Below are 22,094 nucleotides of genomic sequence, written 5' to 3'. Positions count from 1 at the left end.
AGTTCAATGTAATTACAGAGTATATAACCAGCAAATAACAAAAGTCTATATTCTAAATTTCATAATGTTGACCATCTTAGAATTTATTTCTTTAATTACGTTGACATTTACAATTCTTGATAGCAACTGTTCCATAGCACAAAATTCACGTTATCATTATATTAATCAATGAATCTATTTTGCCCTTAACTCATCAGAGGAAATAGCAATTATCAATTTACAAAAACAAAGGGTAAAATGCATTTTTACTACGCCATTTTTGAATTTTTCAAAAAATTAAAAAATGGCGTAATAAAAGATAAAATAAAAGGTAATTGCAACTTCTTTTCCAGTGTTTGGATTTTGTAAACATGCCCAAATGCATTTTATTTTCTTTTGATGGATTGATAGTTTTTATTTCTTCTGATAAGTTAAGAGCAAAATAGATTCATTGATTTTCTGAATAATTTTGCGCTGCGAAACAGTTTCTGTCAAGAATTGTAAATGATAATTAAAGGAACAAATTGAAAGATGATCAACATCATGAAATTTGGAATATAGGCTTTTGTCCTTTGTTACACACACACACACACACACACACACACACACACACACACACACACACACATATATATATATATATATATATATATATATATAATGTAATTATGTACACATACGAACGCACGCACACACGTATATATATATATATATATATACATATATATATATATATATATATATATATATATATATATATATATAATTAGTTTTTTGGAAAAAAAGAAATGCAGCAGATTGCTCAATTATAAGGAAAATACCAAAATAAGAGCGTATTTATATTTTATATTTTGTTTACAGAAAGTTTTTGGAGGAGACAAGTCATTGGTACCGTCGGTTTCAAACCCGATAATTAGGACAGTTTTAGATACCTATATCAAGCTTTCTTCAGACAATACTCATCTATTTTATAACCGGAAGTGGAAATATATATACATCATGAGTTCCCGTTTAACTCTCGTTTTGCGAACCCTCCTTTTTATTTATCTGATGGTGATTATATTATTAATTTAAAATTAAATTGTATTAAATTTAAAATCTAATTTCAATTAATAATTATTACGTGAAGTGCCTTTAGTATTAAAACTAAAATTAATTTTTTAAAAATCCAATACTTACTGTAAATAAAATATAATATATATATAAATATATAAAAATAAGTTATGCAATATATATATATATATATATATATATATATATATATATATATATATATATTAAAAAAATTGTATTATTGTTCACAAATTGATGAATGTATACAAAAAGTACATTGTTTCACAAATTATTTTTATACGGAGAACAGACTTTTATACACATTTATCATCAATTCTATATATACTAATTATTCAAAGGAAATCTACATTAAACAAGTTACTTCATTCACATATTACATTAAAAAAATCTATTTTAACAATTTTGTCTCTATTAGTAATGATTTTCATAATAGAATTGTTTAAATTGTTCTATTTATGAATATATTTAATTTATTTTTAATTTGATTTAAATTTAATTAAATTTATTTTTAAACGCAATTGAGATTGGCTAATAATAAACCAACCTCAACTGCGTTTAAAAACGAAGTACGCCTTGTATATTTAAGCTATGGGCGTTATTTTCTTTTGACTGTCCGATTCATTAGAGAAATATATAGTTTATTCAAATAATTAATTTTTGGAATTAATAATTTAAATGCAATTTCGGCCATGCGCTTTCCATAGCTTGCACGTATGTATATGCCGTAATTAAGATGCAGAATTTTACAGACTCTAATCATTAAATCAGGTTGGATTTCGCCCATAATACGTCGAGTGTTGGCTTCCAAGTGCTTTATTGTGTTTGGTCTATTAGCGTAGATCATCGTCTATCATTCCCCCAAAATAATCTGATAGCGTTAAATCGCACGAACAACGTGGCCAGTTGACGGGTCTATTTCGAGTAATTATTCGTTTCTCAAATGTTTCCCTCAGTAAATTAATAGCATCTCGCGCTGTGTGGCAAGTGAAGAACCAAACTTGACTCGAAATAACCGATACTTGCCAAATCTGCAATGAAAGAAATTAACGTTGTCAATTTTAATTTCGTCGCCTCTTAAGTAAATACCATTATATATATATATATATATATATATATATATATATATATATATATATATATATATAATTATTATTATTATTATTATTATTATTATTATTATTATTATTATTATTATTATTACAACAATAATTTTTTAATTAATAGTGTGTCTGTAGGTATTTTCTTCATACCTACAGGCACTATTTTCTAAAGTCTATGTGTTAGCTAAAAGATAGGGAATACTGTGTGAGTATCAACACTGTTCAATGATATGAACTATGTTTAATTACTATTAATCACTACTTATTGAAGCTGAGAGCCACCTGATTCCGAGGATTAATGACGGAATTATTTCTAGACTAAAGATATGCTAGTACTGACATTAATCAATGACTATTCAAATATTACTTATCAAGACTGAGAGCTATTCGAGAGTAATAGTTAATGAGACGAAATAACTGTGAGTCAAATTATGAGAAACGCTATGAAAGTACTAACATTGATCAATACAAGTAAAAAAGAATGTTTCTGATATAATTTCGATTTTTTTTTTGTTTCATTTACGAAACTTAATCAAGTCAATTATTTTATTAAACGGAGTCACATAGATACATATAGAAAAAAGAAAGACTCAAGGTCGTTTAAGTATAGTAAGGGATAGCGTTAGTCTGGAAGAGTGTACAATATCGAGCATCCTTTTATCACGATATATTATAAAATATTAATCTTTCTAGTATTCAATTTAATAGCCTTGGACTTGGACTTCCGGTTTCTTAGCTTGTGTGAACTGTGACATTATTTGACTGTGAATATATATATATATATATATATATATATATATATATATATATATATATATATATATATAACTACTTAATTTACTCACATAAAATTAATATACGCAATATAGACTATAATATATTGTGACCTTAGTAACTGCGAAAGGTATGTTAAGCTTCTTTCATGGGTATCGCGATGAGTCCCCCATTAGAGTAAACAGTATTTACTTCAAAAGTGCTCAATACGTAGGTAGAGCTATTCCGCGTTTCATCCACTCTAGGACTCTTAAGGCTTATGCGCATAAGCCTGAAGAGTCCTAGAGTGGATGAAACGCGGAATATTCAGTGTAGCTTAATCGCCATATATATTTTATAAATTACTATATATATATATATCTTTCACATTCTGAAAATTCTAATTATCATTTGCTCACTAGATTGGCTCGTTGGATGACATTTTCTTAACAAGTATAAAAATTCTACTTGTTAGACATCAGCTAAGATTCTCAGTAGTCAGACATCGCCGCGTTTTATTTGATCTGTCTTAGCTAATAGACTTTCTTTTGTGTGTCAGGGTGCGCGCCTTGCATGCAAGAGAATCGCGTTTCGAATCCCGAATCTGGATGTGTTCAACTATAAATTAATTACAGATAATACGTCTAAAAAATATAGGGCGACACCAACACAAACAAAGGGCAGATTACATCTTCCTTTAAAGCACTCAGTGAATGAAAAAAAAAAAAAAAAACACCACAGAATCGCTTATAAAAAAAAATAAATTAATACACATTCTTACATTAAAAATGCGATAAAAACCGTGTGTAGAAGTGCTTAGATCTCGTGGTCCGGTGGTAAACCATTGAGTCTCAATAAGTGTAGCTATACCGACGAGAAGTAAAACTTCGAAACATGTCATGTCTATAGATAACTTAATTTTATGCACGGAAAAAATATTTAATTAATAAATTAATTATAAATAATACGTCCCAAAAATATGAGGTTACTAGAATACAATCAAAGGGCAGATAACCTCTCCCTTTAAAGCACTCAGTGAATAAAAAAAATAACCCACCACAGAATCGTTTATAAAAAAATTGATATTCTTACTATATATATATATATATATATATATATATATATATATATATATATATATATATAAAGTTATGAAAATATATGCGGCAATTAAGCTACACAGAATATTCCGCGTTTCATTCTCGTGAGAATTCGTCAGGCTTATTCCCTTATATATATATATATATATATATATATATATATATATATATATATATATATATATATATATATATATATACACGAACAGGGAGACCCGACGTTGCTCGGAACTGAATGATGATCTACGAATGCTTCGCACTCCTATATTTTTATTGTCATGGAAATCGGTGAAATCGCACATTTTTTAATCAAATCGATCGATTGCCTGCTCTAGTTGGGGGCACATTACGGTGTACCGGGAGAAAGCTTGACATGCCTCCTACAATGATGTAGTCTACAATACATGGTAGTTTACCTTGCACTGTAGAAAATTTGCAGTTTATTTTATAAAATTATTCATATATAACTAATGGCTTGAATTACGCTTTAAACTGCAAAAGTCAAGTATCATGTTTCAATTGTGCTGTAACTAGAAACATTTACTTCGAACACGCTCTTGTCATATCAAAGGCCCAACAAATAACATGAACAGTAAGGTCTTTGATATGAGGGGTGTGCGTTCGAAATGAACATTTCTGTTTAAAGCACAATTTCATCATGACACTCGACTTTTTCATTTTAAACTTAAATTCATGCCATTTTTACCGCACACCTAGTAAGACCAGGTATATAAAATTAACAGTAGGTTCTTTGATATGACTGCGGTGTGTTCCAAATGAATGTTTCTGTTTAGAGCACAATTGAAGCATGATACTTGACTTTTGCATTTAAAATTTTAATGTAAACCATTATGTATAAAATTATTTTATAAAATCAAGAGTATGTTCTCTACAGCGCAATATAGACTATAATATATTGTGACCTTAGTAACTGCGAAAGGTATGTTAAGCTTCTTTCATGGGTATCGCGATGAGTCCCCCATTAGAGTAAACAATCGATCGATTTGATTGAAAAATCGACTATTTCATCGATTTCGATGACAATAAAAATAGCGGAGAGTGAAACATTGGTTGATAATCATTAAATACCGGGCAACGTATACTCACCCTGCTAGTAATTTATAAATAAGAAGAATCCATAAATGATAAAAAAAAAGTATGTATATGTGCGTATGTAGATGTGTGTATGCATATATGTGTGTGTATATAGGTATATATGTATGTATATATGTCTGTGTATGTATTTGTGTGTGTGTATATATATATGTATGTTCGTGTATATATATATATACATATACATATATATGTGTGTGTGTGTGTGCGTGTGTGTGTGCGTGTGTGTGTGTGTGTATGTGTATAATATATATATATATCGATAGATATAGTATATATATATATATATTGGATTGAAATAAAATCTATATGGATTAATTAAATGCAATTATGAAACATGAAAAAATAATTTCATAAAATCAGTAATCTATGTATATATATATATATATATATATATATATATATATATATATATATATATATATATATATATATATACACACACAAATAAGTTAAGAAGATAAAGAGTAAAGTTACATAAAAACTTTATTACATTTTCATGTTAATCAGGGTTACATACAGAGGGATAAGGAGAAACTTCTTTAGGTCACGGCATTTCGAAGCTAAATTCTTCTCGTTAGAAGAGGAGAAATCTGACATTATACAAATGTAAATGTAAAAAGACAGCATTGACTTTGCAAACATTAAGATTAGAAATGGGAAAAAGTTAAATTAAAATTGAAAAAAATTGTAGAGGGTGATATGATGTGGATAAAACAGATAAGTTACAGAAAAGAGCAGTAAAGTTTATAAAATATACAAAAAAGAAATAATAAGAAAAATATTTTAATTTAAAAAATTATGAAACCTTTCAAAACCCTTTTTAAATTTTATTTTTATTTTTAAAACTTCAAAAGAACATTTGTTTTGATTTTAATTAAAAAAATTGAAAAATGAAGTTCTGATAAAAAACTGTAAAGATAAAATATAAATAAAGCAATATAAAGTAGGTACGGAAGTCGTAAGAGAAGAGTAAACAAAAGAAAAGTAAGACCCTTAAATTTAAATTAACTCAAATTCTTGGAAGATAATCTGTCAGGAATTAAGTGTACTTCAGGATAAAATGAAACGAGAGTTATTATCCAGTACACTCGCATGCAGAATAATTCAGAAGAACGATCTCAATGTTTGTAATGAGTTATACAAGGTAACGAAGGAATAATAGGAATAAATAATCCAAATCCGTGTTCTTGAATAAAGAGATTCTCACGGAAGACACGTGTATTAGTGCTTTTTGTGCGTAAAATGTATATTCAAACATATGGAAGAATGGGGTTTGAAAGATTTAAAAGCCGTGCAGTATGGTCCATGCACAATGCATGTACTAGGGTGTCAAGTTCAATAGTACATGCATTGTGCATGGACCATACTGCACGGCTTTTAAATCTTTCAAACCCCATTCTTCCATATGCTTGAATATACATTTTACGCACAAAAAGCACTAATAATATATATATATATATATATATATATATATATATATAGATAGATAGATAGATAGATAGATAGATATTGATAGATATATATATGCGTGTATTTATGTGTGTGTAAATATATATGTATATATGTGGATTATGTGAATCATGATAAATAATTTCATAAATTCAGGAAGAAAAAATTATATATACGTGTGTATTGTGTGTGTGCTTGTATATATGTGTATATATGTATGTATATGTCTGTGTATGTATATGTGTGCGCATATGTATGTGTATATTTATATTGATATTCATGTGGGCATGAATATGCACATATGTTTATACATATATGTGTGTGTGTGTGTGTGTGTGTGTGTGTGTGTGTGTGTGTGTGTGTGTGTGATTAAAGTAAAATCTATATGAATTAATCAAATGCAATTATGAAACATGAATAAATAATTCCTACACTCAGTAATATGTTTATATACATTCAGTAATATGTTTATATATATATATGTGTGTGTGTGTGTGTGTGTGTGTGTGTGTGTGTGTGTGTGTGTGTACTAATGATGTCACATGATAAAGAGTAAAGTTACATAGGAACTTCATTTTATTATCAACTAAATAAGTGTTACAGAAAGAGGAATAAAGGAGAAACTTGTTTATACCATGGTATTTTGAAATTAAATTCTTTTTGTCAGAAGAGTTAAAAAAAAAAAAAAAGCCGGCGTTATACGATGTAAAGGTAAAATGACGACAACGACTTTGAAAACGTTCAAATTAGAATTGAGAAAAATAATTTCAGATTAGAAATGATGGAAATATTTCTAGTGCGTGATATGGTGGGATAAAAGAGAGAAGAATAAAATAAAGGCTAAAAATATAAACACTATATAAGAAAATAAAAGTAAAAGATTGTTTAATTCATACATATATGAAAAAATTACAAAAATTATTTTTAAAACTTTACAAAATTACTTTAAAATATATATGTATATGTATATATTAATGTATATATATATATGTGCGTGTATATATATATGTGTGTGTGTAAATATATATATATATATATATATATATAGTCATCCACATATATATATATATATATATATATATATATATATATATATATATATATATATGTGGATGACTATATATATATATATATATATATATATATATATATATATATATATATATATATATATATTTACACACACACACACACACACACACATATATATATATATATATATATATATATATATATATATATATATATATATATATATATACTCCAGAAAAAAAATCAAATGGAGGTTAATATCCAGTACACTCGCATGCAGAATAATAAAAAAATAATAATAAATAATGCTTCAGTATAAGTAATGAGTTTGAAAATCACCAAAGAAGAGATCTGAAGAAAAAAAATTCAAATCTGGGTTCTTAAATAGTGAAATTCACTCGGAAGGAACGGATGGGCATTATATATATATATATATATATATATATATATATATATATATATATATATATATATATATATATATATATATTAGGGTCGTGCAATAAGTAATGCCCCTGACCCACTTCCAATTTTCTGATCTAGCTGAAATTTTGCATGTGCAATGATTTAGATCTCTACGGGTTGTGTGGCAAATTACAGCTCTGAACTATTTGTGGTTTCTGTTTTACAGGTGTCTGAAGTGAGTCAGGTGTGAAATGGAGCCTGTTGAATGTCGAGCAGTAATCCGGCTTTTATATTTGAAAGGACGCACACCACAGGAGACTTTTGATGAAATGAAAGAAACTTATGGTGATAATGCCCCATCATATGACCTTGTAAAACGCTGGCATCGTAAATTCAAACATGGCCGGAAGTCTGTGCATTACTATTCGCCAACTCACCCAAGATGTCAAGATTAGTACAGGGTCTGTGGAAACTATCATTCATGACCATTTGCATATGCATAAGGTGTCTTCCCAGATGGATTTCCAGGTTGCTCACACCATTCCAGAAGCGAGAACGCGTCGAGTGCTCGAGGGTGAATTTGGAGATGTGCCAAGAAGATGAGTCAAAGTTTTTCAAAAGACTGATTACACAGGATGAAACCTAGGTCCATCACTATGATCCAGAGACCAAAGCCCAGTCAATGCAGTGGAAGCACTTGGACTCACCACCTCCAAAGTAGGCAAGGGTGCAGCCCTCCGCTGGCAAGGTCATGCTCACAGTCTTCTGGGACCAGGATGGAGTAGTGATGACAGATTTCCTAGCAAAGGGTAACACAATTACAGGAGCCTATTATGCTTCCTTTTGAGGAAATTAAGGGAAGCTATCAACATCAAGAGGCGGGCAAGATCAGCAAAGGTACCCTCCTCCTACAGGACAACGCTCCGGTCCACAACTCGCATGTCGCCAGATCAGAAGCACGGGCGTGTGGCTATGAAATCCTTCCGCATCCCCCTACTCTCCTGACCTAGCACCCTCTGACTTTCACCTCTTCCCAGCTATGAAGTTGTTTTTGGAAGGAAAGCGTTTCCCAGATGATGCAGCCTTGATTTCTGAAGTCACGTCGTGGTTAGAAGACCAACATGGGGTATTCTACAAAAACGGTCTCCAGAGCTGCATCAAACGATGGGAGAAATGCATAACTCTGGGTGGATCCTATGTAGAGAAAGACTAATAACTGTGCCAAGTTTCGTTGCTCTACTGCTATAAGAAGTGGGTCAGGGGCATTACTTATTGCACGGCCCTCGTATATATATATATATATATATATATATATATATATATATATATATATATATATATAAACAGTGTTTCATGGTAAACATCTGATGATCCCTTGAAAAATAAATTATTGGTATTATAGTAAATTCGAGAGCGAGTTGATGCAGTGATTGCAGGTGATTAAATGACTTACTGACTAGATGGTTTTCTAACGAATGCTAAAAAATATTTTTTTATATAGTTTTAAAGGTTAAAACTTCAAAGACTATATATATATATATATATATATATATACATATAAAAGAGTGTATTTATGTGTGTATATATAGGTATATATGTATATATGTGTGCATATATATATATGAGTTAATTAAATTCAATTATGCAATATGAAAAGATAATTTCTAAATTCAGTAAAAAAAATTAGATAATTTGTGTTTGCGTATATATATGTGTGTGTGTGTGTGTGTATATATACATATATATATATATATATATATATATATATTGTTATAAGTGTATCTATATATGTGCATTTATATATATTTATGTAGCTATATGCTTAAAATAAAATCTATTTGGTTAATTATATGCAATTATGTCTAAAGAACATGTAAAATGTCTAAGAGAAACCGCTAATTAACTTATCGTCCTATCACCGAGTGATTAATAAGTTGTTTGTTAAACATTTAGAATATGAAGTATTTTTTAATTGAATCTCTACTAAATTAGATCGTACAACATTCATTTATTTGATATGAAATAAGGTTTAAAATATATATATATAAATTTACATTGTATTAATATTAACAAATTACCTAACATTTTAACTTGATAAGAATACGAAAACTAAAATGACCGCAGATATTAAATGCAGTTTAAAACGTGTGTTATTTTCATGCCACAACCTAAATAAACTCATTTTCGATATAACCTTTGTGCACAATAAATAGTTTGTGAATTAAGTAATATCATTGTATAAATAATCACTTTGTAGACTGATACCATTTTAAAACAATTTTAACTCAAACATTAACTAAGGACTAGCTTTACACTTAATTCCGAGATGGCAATGCTAGGTCTTCTATGCTATGCATATTTCTTTCTAACCAAAATATTTATATTTTTGTGAGGATTATACGCACGAAAAGAGTCGATATTGACATAACAATAATTTATTGTTTTTGCGTAAGGAAACAAATCTGTAAAAATATGTGCCAAAGTTTTGAAATGTTGAAAAAATCATTTAGTAAGAAAAATTGAACTTGAAATGTCGCTATTCTGTTATTTTTTATAGGTGCACTGTCCTTATTTTTTTTACTAATATTGAGCTTTAAATATGGCGTTTGTGTATTTATTATTATAGAGCCAACTCTCTCTTAATTATTATATTGTACCCAATATATAGTAGTGATTTCATAAGTAAAAGAAAATAAATAACTCGAGTGCCATCAGCTAGAATCCAAGCCATAACATTTAGCGTTTCAGCCTCGTTACCATTTGTGCTATCGTCAAATAGTTAAGAAATAATTAAAAATGAATTGACTTTAGCGTATAAATTTATATTTACGCATATGTACAATAGTACTTTAAGTTGACTTTCGCTTGTCAAGTTCCAGTTATTTTTTAATTTTTAACTTATTAGCAGCTATTTTTACTGACTAAAGACCATATCAAATTTGTTCTACCGGTTCAAATCCCATATATACCGAGTTTCAGGTCTGTATACCAAAAATTGACAAAGTAGTTTGGTAGAGTCTGTTCCTCATACAGACAGCCAAACTGACAGACAGACAAGGTCACTTATACTCATATAAAACAACGATTCATAAAAAATGCAATTATTTTCCTTGCCTCGCGTCGCTTTGCGACCTTGCGTCTTGGTGGAAATGCACTTTGATTATCTATATATATAAAGTAATAGCGTTCGTGTGTGTGTGTTTGTCAGTGTGTACAACTCCCTATGATCAAAGAAATATAAAGTGTCTATAGTGTGTGTACACCTCTCCTGGTCAAGAACTATTAATGGCCATTGTAGGATACTTCTATCTAAGGAGACATTTATTTTATGCGTAACTTCTAGATATGGCATTCTTCACATCACATATACATCGACTGAGTTATGGTTATTAGCATATCACATTAAATTAAATCATTTTAAATAATTAGCTCGATTATATTACTTATTCGACATAATAGCGTCGTTAATACTGTAATATTTAAAAATATAATTTAAAATGTAATTATTTAGTTTATTTTCATTTCAATTTATATTTTATTTAACTTAAATTTACTTATTATTATCGTAAATCTGAAACCTTTTCATTTTCAAACCAGAAAACCAAGGGGAATAACTGTGATAGTTTAATTCTTTGAGCACGTTATTAAATATTTTCTATAATAGATTTGTTTTCATTTTGAAATATTCTTCTAAGTTGAATTATTATTTTTATTTTTAATTTGGAGGTAATTTTTTTTCGCTTATTCTTAATTTTTAAGTAACCTTTTGGTACTCATGCAGAGAGTGAACTCAGAGTCCACCCGGCTTTCTCCAGAACATGACGCCAACAGCCGGAGTAAACCGAGTATCGCTGAGGAAATTAAGCCGAGCGTCGCCGATGAAAGCATAACAAGAAAAGCAAACCTACCTTAAATTTTATTAACTGTACAGAAAAATTTTATAATAATATTTTTTGTTTTGTTTTGTTTTTGCTATGTATATATTTGGTACTCATGCAGAGAATGATCCGTGCTGAAATAATAACTTTATTATTTAAAAAGCCATTCTTAACATGGGGAGGGGAGGGTGTTTTGTACCTATTCTGTACTTTAACCTTACAATTGAATAAAAAACATAAATTAAACGTGGACATACGATTTAAAAAAAATAGTGTGGATCACTCTTTGCATTAGCACCATGTATTTTTTTTAGATAAATAATGTTAAAGATTTTTTGGTCAATGTCAAGTTTCTTTCCAACTCCTCAAAAAGCTTTAAAATGACGACTTTTATAGGTTTTCAGTGTTTTTCTGTTTTTTTTACAAGGTGATCACCACTTATCAAGGCCCGGAAGCCACTCGGGGATAAGGGCTATTGCGTGTACAGTACATTAATGTTGATATTTGATAAAGTTTCTACTTAAGCGGGCGGTTCATCAGGAATTTGTTTATGTTGAACTTGAAGACATCCAAGTTGTAGTCAGGTGGGAAACAGGCAGACGGAACAGCGTTCCACAGGCGTGCACGTCTAAAAAAGAAGCTTTCTTCATGGAATCTACGTTTTGATTTTGGCACAGATAAAGAGTGGGGAAAATTATTGACAGTGGTTTCAGCTAGAGGGGTGTTTTTCGTGAAAAATCGGCGAGGGGAGACGAGGAGTTGGAGCTCAGACGAGCACCTGCCATAGAAGTAACGATAAAACAAAGGCTCGCAACGTCTCTCCTGTGGTGCTGAAAACGAATATCACATTTAAATTTGGGGCATGATATGAAGAAATTACTTTTTCAAAAAGTGGGAGATCACTGTCCTATATAAATTTGACGTAAAATGAGCACCCACTTTCTGGCCACCTAATAATTTCTTCATATTATAAAATAAATTTAACCGTGATTTTCGTTTTTAGCACCCCCGAAAACCGGCGCTGTTTTTTGTTGTTTTTTTTACTAAGAGATTCGTTCATTTTTTATAAGTTAGGACGCTAATAATGCCGTCAGTAAGCTTACATGAGCGTTTTTTTTTTAGGTGGGTATTCAATTATAGAACTTGTGTAGTTTTTAACAGGTGCTTCTGTAGTTTAATTAACCGTTTTTTCCGTAAGTAACGTGCCGACATTAATCATTAAACCATTAAAGCAGAATCGTTTAATATTTCACATAAATTCTGTTTACATTAGGGAGCTCCACAGCCCCCTAATGTAAACAGCAGAATATGAAATATTTAACTGGTGAAGCACCTGTTAACAACTATACAAGTTGTATAATGAAAAAAAAGTATGTTTTTGTAAACTTACTGACAGCATAATTAGCGTCCTAAATTATGAGATGAAAAAAATGAACGAATCTTAGTAAAAAAAAAAAAAAAAAAAAACAGCGCCGGTTTTCGGATATGCTGAAAATGAATATCAGTTAAATTTGTTTTGATATGAAGAAATTACTTCGTGGCCAGAAGGTGGGTGCTCATTTTACGTTAAATTTATATAGGAAAGTGATCCCCATTTTTTGAAAAAAATTTCTTCATATTATGAAAACTACTAATCTGCCCCAAATTTAAATATGATATTCGTTTTCAGCACCATTGAAAACTTTAAAAATGTTTTTTGAGGAGTTGGAAAGAAACTTGACATTGACCAATTTGTTGTTTGAGAAAAGGTTCAAAGGTTAGTCAAATAAACACTTTTTTTTGTAAAGTTTTTTTTTTCAAGAAAAATTGAAAAAAAAATTATCTTTGTTTTTGGGATGTAATTTTTATTGTTTTATTTTTTATTTCTCAAGGAAAACCCTGAAAACTAGAAAAATTGAAACGAAACTGGGTGGGATAGATTTTTTTTCTTTTTTTTTTTATATTAAAACAGATATTGTTGTTGTTCTTTCCTCAGACTGTTGTTTTATTAATGATGTGCGTGCGTAAATCGTATTCTGCATTCGCGCTGGGCGTCTTTCTGTGTTGCTCGCTCAAACGCCCACCATGGCAATTGTAGGCCTAGACTTGGCAAAAAAAAAAAAATGGGTACCAGTCCGGCTGATGTAATGGTTCGGCATGTGGTAGCCTGACACCTCCAGACGTAGCCATCGCTTACCTTTCCTTGTCCACATGATGCACAAGTTTTCGTCCGTGCCAGGAATTTTTTTTCTTGACAAAAGTCGAGGGCTCCAGTTGGTGTTTCCAGCTGCTCACTTAAGGCTGTAAAATTCATGTTTTGGGGTTTTTTTTTCTGACGTTAAAGTTCGAAATGGTGTGCTTTTTATTTTGTTACTAATTTATTTTATTTTCTTCCAAATTGTCATTTGCTGCTTTGAATTGTCAACTCGTGCTACATTGTCATTGGTTCAGCTTTATGTTTCGTCAGGCGGCTTAATTTTCTTGGCGACGCTCGGCTTTCTCCAGCTGTTGACGTCATGTTCCGGAGAAAGCCGGGCGTGCGCTGAGTTACGTCTGGATCACTCTCTGCATGAGTACAAACCTTTTTTATTTGTTATTGTTGAGTTATCCGGGTTTTTTTTTTACTGTATTTAGTAGTTTTACACCAATATAATTCATCGTTCTGTTTATAATTGTTTATTTTTAATAATAAAAAATTACAGCCATTGAACTATAAGTGGTTTGTTTGCCATACTTATAGGTAAATGTGCACTGAACAGATAACATAATACTTAAAGTTGAATTCAAATTTTGATATATCTTTTAATTTAAACGCAAAAAAAAAAATTGGGATGATGAAAACGTACACATTGTAAAATGCTCTTATTGTTGTCAACGTATGTAGATTTATTTGTAAGGAAATTGCGTTAAAATAACTTAAACATAATACAGAAATGAACGATGTAAAAAAATGCAGAAAGTATTAACAATTTTTTATTTGGATAATTTAAATGCTAAAATAAAAAAAATTGGGACGCTGAAAACGTACACAGTAAAACAATACATTGTCAACGGGTTAAAGTAGATTTATTTGTAAGAAAATTGTGACAGTATAGTTGTTATACAGAATAGTTGCAAAACATCCCCACCCTTCCCATGTTAAATAATAATTTCTAAATAATAGCATTAATATTTTAGTGCGCAGGTCAAATTCTGCAAAAGTAGCGATTTATGTTTATTTGTTTACGCTGTTATGGGTTTATGTTTATGTATGCATATGCAACCGGAAGTTGTAAACCGGATGTTGGGTTACAATACCCGTTACAAGGTCATTTGAGTTTTATAATTATATAGATTTAATATAAAATATAATTTTTTTACCATATATGATATCACATACATCGCTATGGTATAATTATTACCATAAATCGGTATTTTTTTAGTTTACCGACCCCTTGGCATTTACCTTTGAATTGTCGACTTTTATAGATTTTGGGGGACGCTGAGAACGAATATTGCATTTATTTCTTGCGCAGATGAGTAGTTATTCATATTTGAAGACATTTAGTATCCAACGTAATCACTACAGTTTGGCAAGCAAGCTGGCCATCCATGCATTTACTAAAAAATACCAAAAAGAGCCAAATGAGCCAAAAAAAAAATGACCCCAGGCCTCCTTTCACTTTCTCATGATTGGACAAATAATTATTTTTATGATAAAAAAAGACATTTATTTTCGTTTTTTGACACAAACCGATTTTTTTCTTCTGACACCAAATCTGATAATCAAACACATCGCAAATTTACCGTTTGCATGGTATGAACTCCTGGACCCTGGGACTTTTTGAAGAAATGTTAGTTTCAATAAAGTGGAGGATCACTTTTCTACGATAATTTAACCTAACATGAGCACCCACACGTTGACCCCCCAAAACATTTTGTTTATATTGGGGCGGGGGGGATGTCAGCGGCGGCCGGGGGGGGGATGTTGTGGCGTTGTTGTAATTGTACTATCTAGAAATGTTTCCTGTGAAGGTGTGTTTTGCAATGAGCATAAATAAAAACAAGGTTAGACGTTTAAAACGATTGGCGTAGACATGATATCAGATTGCTTCAGTCACGGTATGTTCTACGTCTCCATCAGCCAGACAGGAAGTTCAGAAAAACTCTACATTCTGGCTCCAAATCAAAGAAGCATAAATGTAGTTTACCATGAGGCTCTTCAATGAAAAGTTCTACAAAAGGATATGATGAAAAACTGATATGATCTGATTGTGGTATGTTTTCAATGTGTTTCAATGTTTCAATGTGTTAGATAAGATTTAAGCATTGAGTTGAAATTTACTTTCCCCTTATAACATCCACTTACTGGAAAGGTGCCCGCAAATTGCATACCGAAGTGTGCAGAAAAGTCCTGTGCGATGTGCGGGTATCTTTGCTAGTATTATATAAATTATAAATGAATATTAATTTTTTTATACCTACAGACACTAGTGGTTCATGCTTACGCAATCATCAGTGAAAGAGAGAATGATCAAACACTGGTCGGAAGATTTGATCCCCGAAACATCGGTTCCATCGGTTTCAAATCCTAAAAGGATAATGAATAATTGGTCTATAATTGCCCTCCTTTACCGAACTCTGAAAATAAAAGTGCTAAGTAATAATCAATTCTAAGTGACGCTTCTTTTGAGGCTCGAAGGTTTAATCTCTAGTGCAGCAATACTAAAAATTACGAAATATTTTTCGTTCGACATTTCGTACTCATTTAGGAATCTGAATTCCGTACTCATTTATTAATCTGAATTCCGTACTCATTCAGGAAAATTCAGGAATCTCTCAGCTGAATGATTCCTGAATTTGACACAATATACCTGAAGAAGCTCATGGCTTACCTCGGGAAAAACATTCAAATTATCAATCATCTCAAAATATCTGGAGCATAATATTAGAGACGATGCATTTTTACTCATTAAAAACGGGTCAAAGTTAAAGCCCGTTTACTTAGAATGAGTGCTTTATGTCAAATTGATGGTTGAATATAGTTAAATGTGTGCTCATTTTTTGCACTAAATACGTCATTAATCCTTAACTGTTCATCAAACGGATAGAATAATACTTACTTTACTGCACTTTATCATAACAAAGGTCCATACAAAATTTCAGCCGGATCATTCAAGTAATTTCAAAGAAAACTTCTAGAGTAAATGGGGTATTATGTCTATTAGTCCCCAACTGTGCATCGACCGGATACCGTAATACTAAATTTTCTATATTTTATCATAACGAAGGTCTACATAAAATTCAAGCCAGAGCGATCCAGTAATTTCCAAGAAAAACATTGATCGGACAGACGGACGGACAGGAAGATAGACAGACAGACAGATAGACAAATAGACAAATAAAAATAAAACATAGATAACTTTTACAAGCGTGATAATAGATAGATAGATAGATAGATAGATAGATAGATAGATAGATATCCATTGGAAATAGTACGCTTTCCCCTTGAAATCTCAGCAGAGCCACAAAAGCCTCAGCCAGAAATCCCATGGTTCTATTAACTTCCGTTAAGGTGACTTTTGATCTTTCAGATGTCATTCAACTTTTCCAATAAAATACGACCCTCGCTATGTAACACATGCAATTATCTTAGTGAATTAGTATATCGATTGAAAGTGATTATCGACTGTTCATTCTCTTTTCCTTTTGCTATTTTTTAAACAGATCCATCCAGTAATTCTCAAATCTTCAAGATGAATCAAATCCCGGACAGAAAGCGTTTCATGCCGCACCAATTCTACAAAAGCGAAAAATACCCAGGAGAATTGGAACCTATTACCATGATGACGATGGATTTTCAAGGAAGATATTTGGATTCACAAGGTCGAATGCATGACCCTAGGGTCTATGAGTCCTACCGAAGATACCATATCGGCGGTCCAAATTATCTCAATTCCGATCCAAGTTGTTCCCAGAGTTACACCTGGTGGCCATATCCAGGAGATTACACGAAACCAGATTGGTATCCGCGCCCCAGACGTCAGATGGTTTTCCCGGAAAAATTCATGGACTTGTCTAGCTATCAGATGGACATGAAAGGACGCTGGATGGACATGCAAGGTCGCTATACCAACCCGTTTAATAGTAAAAACAGGACCGGACGTAATCATTCTCCTTTGTTCTCTCCGCAGATGTACTCCAATAACTACGGTAATGATATGTCTCATCCTGAGGGAAATAAAGATACGCCTGGTTATCCGATGGATTCCCAGGATCATTGGATGTACATTCAAGGCCGTCAAACAAAGCCCTCTAGCTATAATACGGTAGGTTTCCTTGGCAAACAGTATCCCTATAAATATCCCCCGTATATGCATGACACCTGGCGTTTTATATCTTGGCCGGAAAGATACATGGATATGGCAGGGTATCAGATGGACATGCGTGGACGCTGGATGGATACACAGGGACGCCACTGCAACCCGTTTAACCAATGTGGTTACAACAAACAAGGGTCCTACCTTGGTGACCCGTACAATCGTAACATTGTCTACTCAGAGAAGTTGATGGATAGATCAAAAGATCGTATGGACAGACAAGAGAGTTCAGATCGTAGATATGGACGTCGTGTTAATCCGCTTTCCAGACACAGTTGTAGAGTCTGTATGGAAATGAATAATCCATACCCAGGAAAGATGGACATGTCAAATTATCAAATGGATATGCAAGGTCGCTGGATGGACACAAAGGGGCGTTATACTAACCCGTTTCCATCCAGTGGCTACAACAAACAAGGGCCTTTCCACGGTTTCCAACACAAACATAACATACCCTACCCAGAGAAATTGATAGACATGTCGAACTATCAAATGGACATGCAGGGTCGCTGGATGGACACACAAGGACGTTATACTAACCCGTTTAGTGTATGTGGTTACAACAGACAAGTGCCCTTCTCTGGTTTTCCATACAACCGTAACATGCATTACCCAGGAAAAATGATAGATATGTCTAATTATCAAATGGACATGCAGGGTCGATGGATGGATACACAGGGACGTTATACGAACCCGTTTAGTTTTAGCAGCTTTATCAGACAGGGACCCATCCCTGGTTTTCCATATAATCGTAATATGCCTTACCCAGAAAAAATGATGGATATGTCTAACTATCAAATGGATATGCAAGGTCGGTGGATGGATACACAGGGGCGTTACGCAAACCCGTTTAGTTTAAGCAGCTTTACCAAACAGGGGCTCTTCCCCATGTTTCCATATAATCGTAACATGTATTACCCAGAAAAAATGATAGACATGTCCAACTATCAAATGGACATGCAGGGTCGCTGGATGGATACACAAGGACGTTATACGAACCCGTTTAGTTTTAGCAGCTTTACCAGACAGGGGCCCATCCCTGGTTTTCCATATAATCGTAACATGCCTTACCCAGAAAAAATGATGGATATGTCTAACTATCAAATGGACATGCAGGGTCGATGGATGGATACACAGGGACGTTATACTAACCCATTTAGTTTAAGCAGCTTTACAAGACAGATACCCTTCCCTGGTTTTCCATATAATCGTAACATGCCTTACCCAGGAAAAATGATAGATATGTCTAATTATCAAATGGACATGCAGAGTCACTGGATGAATACACAAGGACGTTATACTAATCCGTTTAGTTTTAGCAGCTTTACAAGACAGGTACCCTTCCCTGGTTTCCCATATAATCGTAACATGCCTTACCCAGAAAAAATGATGGATATGTCTAACTATCAAATGGACATGCAAGGTCGCTGGATGGACACACAGGGACGTTACACAAACCCATTCAGTTTCAGTGGCTACAACAAACAAGAGCTCTTCCCCGGTTTCTCATACAACCGTAACATGGCATATCCAGAAAATATGATGGATATGTCGAACTATCAAATGGATATGGATGGTCACTGGATGGATACACAGGGACGTTATACTAACCCGTTTGGTTTTAACAGCTACAAGAGACAATGGCCCTTCTCTGGTTTCCCCTACAGCTGCAACATGCCGTATCCAGAGAACATGATGGACATGTCGAATTATCAAATGGATATGCAGGGTCGTTGGATGGATATGCATGGACGCTACACCAACCCATTCAGTTTTAGCGGCTTTAACAGACGAAGGCCTTTCCACAGTTTCCCGTACAACCGTAACATTTCCTACCCAGAGAACATGATGGATATGTCGAACTATCAAATGGATATGCAGGGTCGCTGGATGGACACACAAGGGCGCTATAGAAACCCGTTTAATCAATATAGTAATTATAACAGATACGGTTACTTTCCCGAGTACTCTTTCGATAGGAACACTTTCCCAATGAGATTTAACAACCAAATAGAGGTCCCAGGGCGTTTTAGCCAACCGTATGATCATTATCCGTCTACCAAGGATATTGTTTATCCCTTCTACAATTACCGTTATAGTCACTACATATACTACCCAGATAGATATATGGACATGTCTGGAAATCATGTTGACATGCAAGAACCCTCGATGGACACAGAGAGTCGATTTTATCCTGGCTATCAGCAAGGTCGTAGTATGAACCCTCTCAACAGATTGTTGGACTCTCATGATTATAACCCTCAGACGGACATGGAAGGGCGTTGGATGGATTATTATGGTGAACACACTCATCCGGGTTTCGGTGACCAGGAAAGAAGAACACTTGGGGATTATTTTCGAAGCCTTCCTGGAACCTACCACGGGGATACATATAGGTACTTGGGCATGAGGAACATGTATGACAGGGATCAATTTCATTACCAGTATGGATACTATCAACAGCCGCCTGTAATTAATAGCCATAATGATGGTTACTATGACAACAATATGATGGGATACTTTTATGATAATTAAATAAATTGATGATAATTATTATTTAATAAATATATTAATACATGCAAGATGGTTAATTTCTGTAAGATGGTTAATTATTATTTAATAAATATATTAATTTTTGCAAGATTTTGTTTTTGTTTTTGTTTTTTTGAAAAGGAGGTATACCTCGAAAAAAAAATTTAAAAGATATATGACACCATGCCATAATGATTCGGAATACTATGTTGGTAAATAAAAATATTCAATTAAAATTGAATTTTTCAATATTGTTATTCCATCTGTTTACTGTTTCTTATCAAATGGTGATAGCAAAGAATCTCTTTTAGGTCTTTATTTATTCCTGTTTCTTTCAAATATATCCTTATCTATTCTTTCCATGTTTCTCTTCACTTATCACTCATGTTTAGATTTGGTTCCAACCAAGTTTAGTAACTTCAGTTATGGGATCAATCTAGTGAAGTTAAAGGTAAAAAATGTGTTTAAAAATTCGATAATGAAGTTTTTCCATCGATTCACATATGCATAGCTTGAGATTTCACAGATGAAGCTGCACGTGTGACTACTCCGTTTGAGGAAGCTCAACGTCTTATGAACAAATTCTCTACTACTTGCAAGGCATTCAAATTAAACATAAGCATAACAAAATCTGAAGTTGTTCATTAACCAGCCCCAGCACCAAAAAAGAAAAAATAGAGTTGTCAAACAATCTGCTTGTGCATGCGTTCCCCAAAGTACCAATTCAAGTTGATGGTCATAGTTTGAAATATGTCAAAAACGTTAATTACCTCGGAAGTAAAGTAAACACTAGAATTGCAAAAGCCTCCAGTGCTTTCAGGGAAATTTGTCATCGACTTTCCAAAATTCGAGGTATTAAACTTCAAGATACAGGTCTACAAGGCTGTAGTTCCCACAACACTCTTGTATGGCTCAGAGTCTTGGAAACTTTACAAAAGACAAATTCAACAGTAGGATGTTTTTCATAAAAATTGTCTTCGAGAACTTTGTAGATTTAAAGTGGCAGGATTACAAATGCTAACCGTTTTACTATGTGCGACATTGATAGTATTGAGTACTTTCTCATGAAATCACAGATGCGCTTGACTGACCATATGTTGTGTATGCAAGGGGAAAAAATTCCTAAAATGTTTATGTACAGTCAACTTGACAGTGGTCAACGGATAGGTACAAGGACAAGTTAAAAAGCAATCTCTTAGCTGCTGAAATAAACCCCACTGCCTCCGAATACTTTGTGATTGATCGTTATGAATGAAAGTTTACATGCTTCAATGGCATACTGGAAAATGCAGTATCAAACATTGTCAAACTGCGTCAAACTAGGGAAAGAAATAAAAT

At 32.5% G+C, this 22,094-nt stretch overlaps 1 protein-coding gene across 1 annotated transcript in view; it reads left to right on the top strand.

The window, feature by feature from the left end:
- LOC145268636 (uncharacterized) overlaps positions 1-20,867 on the top strand; it is a 21,808-nt gene extending 941 nt beyond the window's left edge. Inside the window, exon 2 of the mRNA XM_080124113.1 lies at positions 17,572-20,867. Within this exon, the coding sequence (XP_079980239.1) occupies positions 17,601-20,759 (3,159 nt within the window). The 5' untranslated portion in view covers positions 17,572-17,600 and the 3' untranslated portion in view covers positions 20,760-20,867. The remainder of the gene's footprint in view (positions 1-17,571) is intronic.
- The last annotated feature ends 1,227 nt before the right edge of the window (positions 20,868-22,094 follow it).

Source organism: Euprymna scolopes, chromosome 44 (genome assembly GCF_053919585.1).
Source record: "Euprymna scolopes isolate OS-2025 chromosome 44, ASM5391958v1, whole genome shotgun sequence".
NCBI lineage: Eukaryota > Metazoa > Mollusca > Cephalopoda > Sepiida > Sepiolidae > Euprymna > Euprymna scolopes.
Note: the sequence above shows the minus strand (reverse complement) of the source record. Positions and strands in the feature narration are given on the sequence as shown.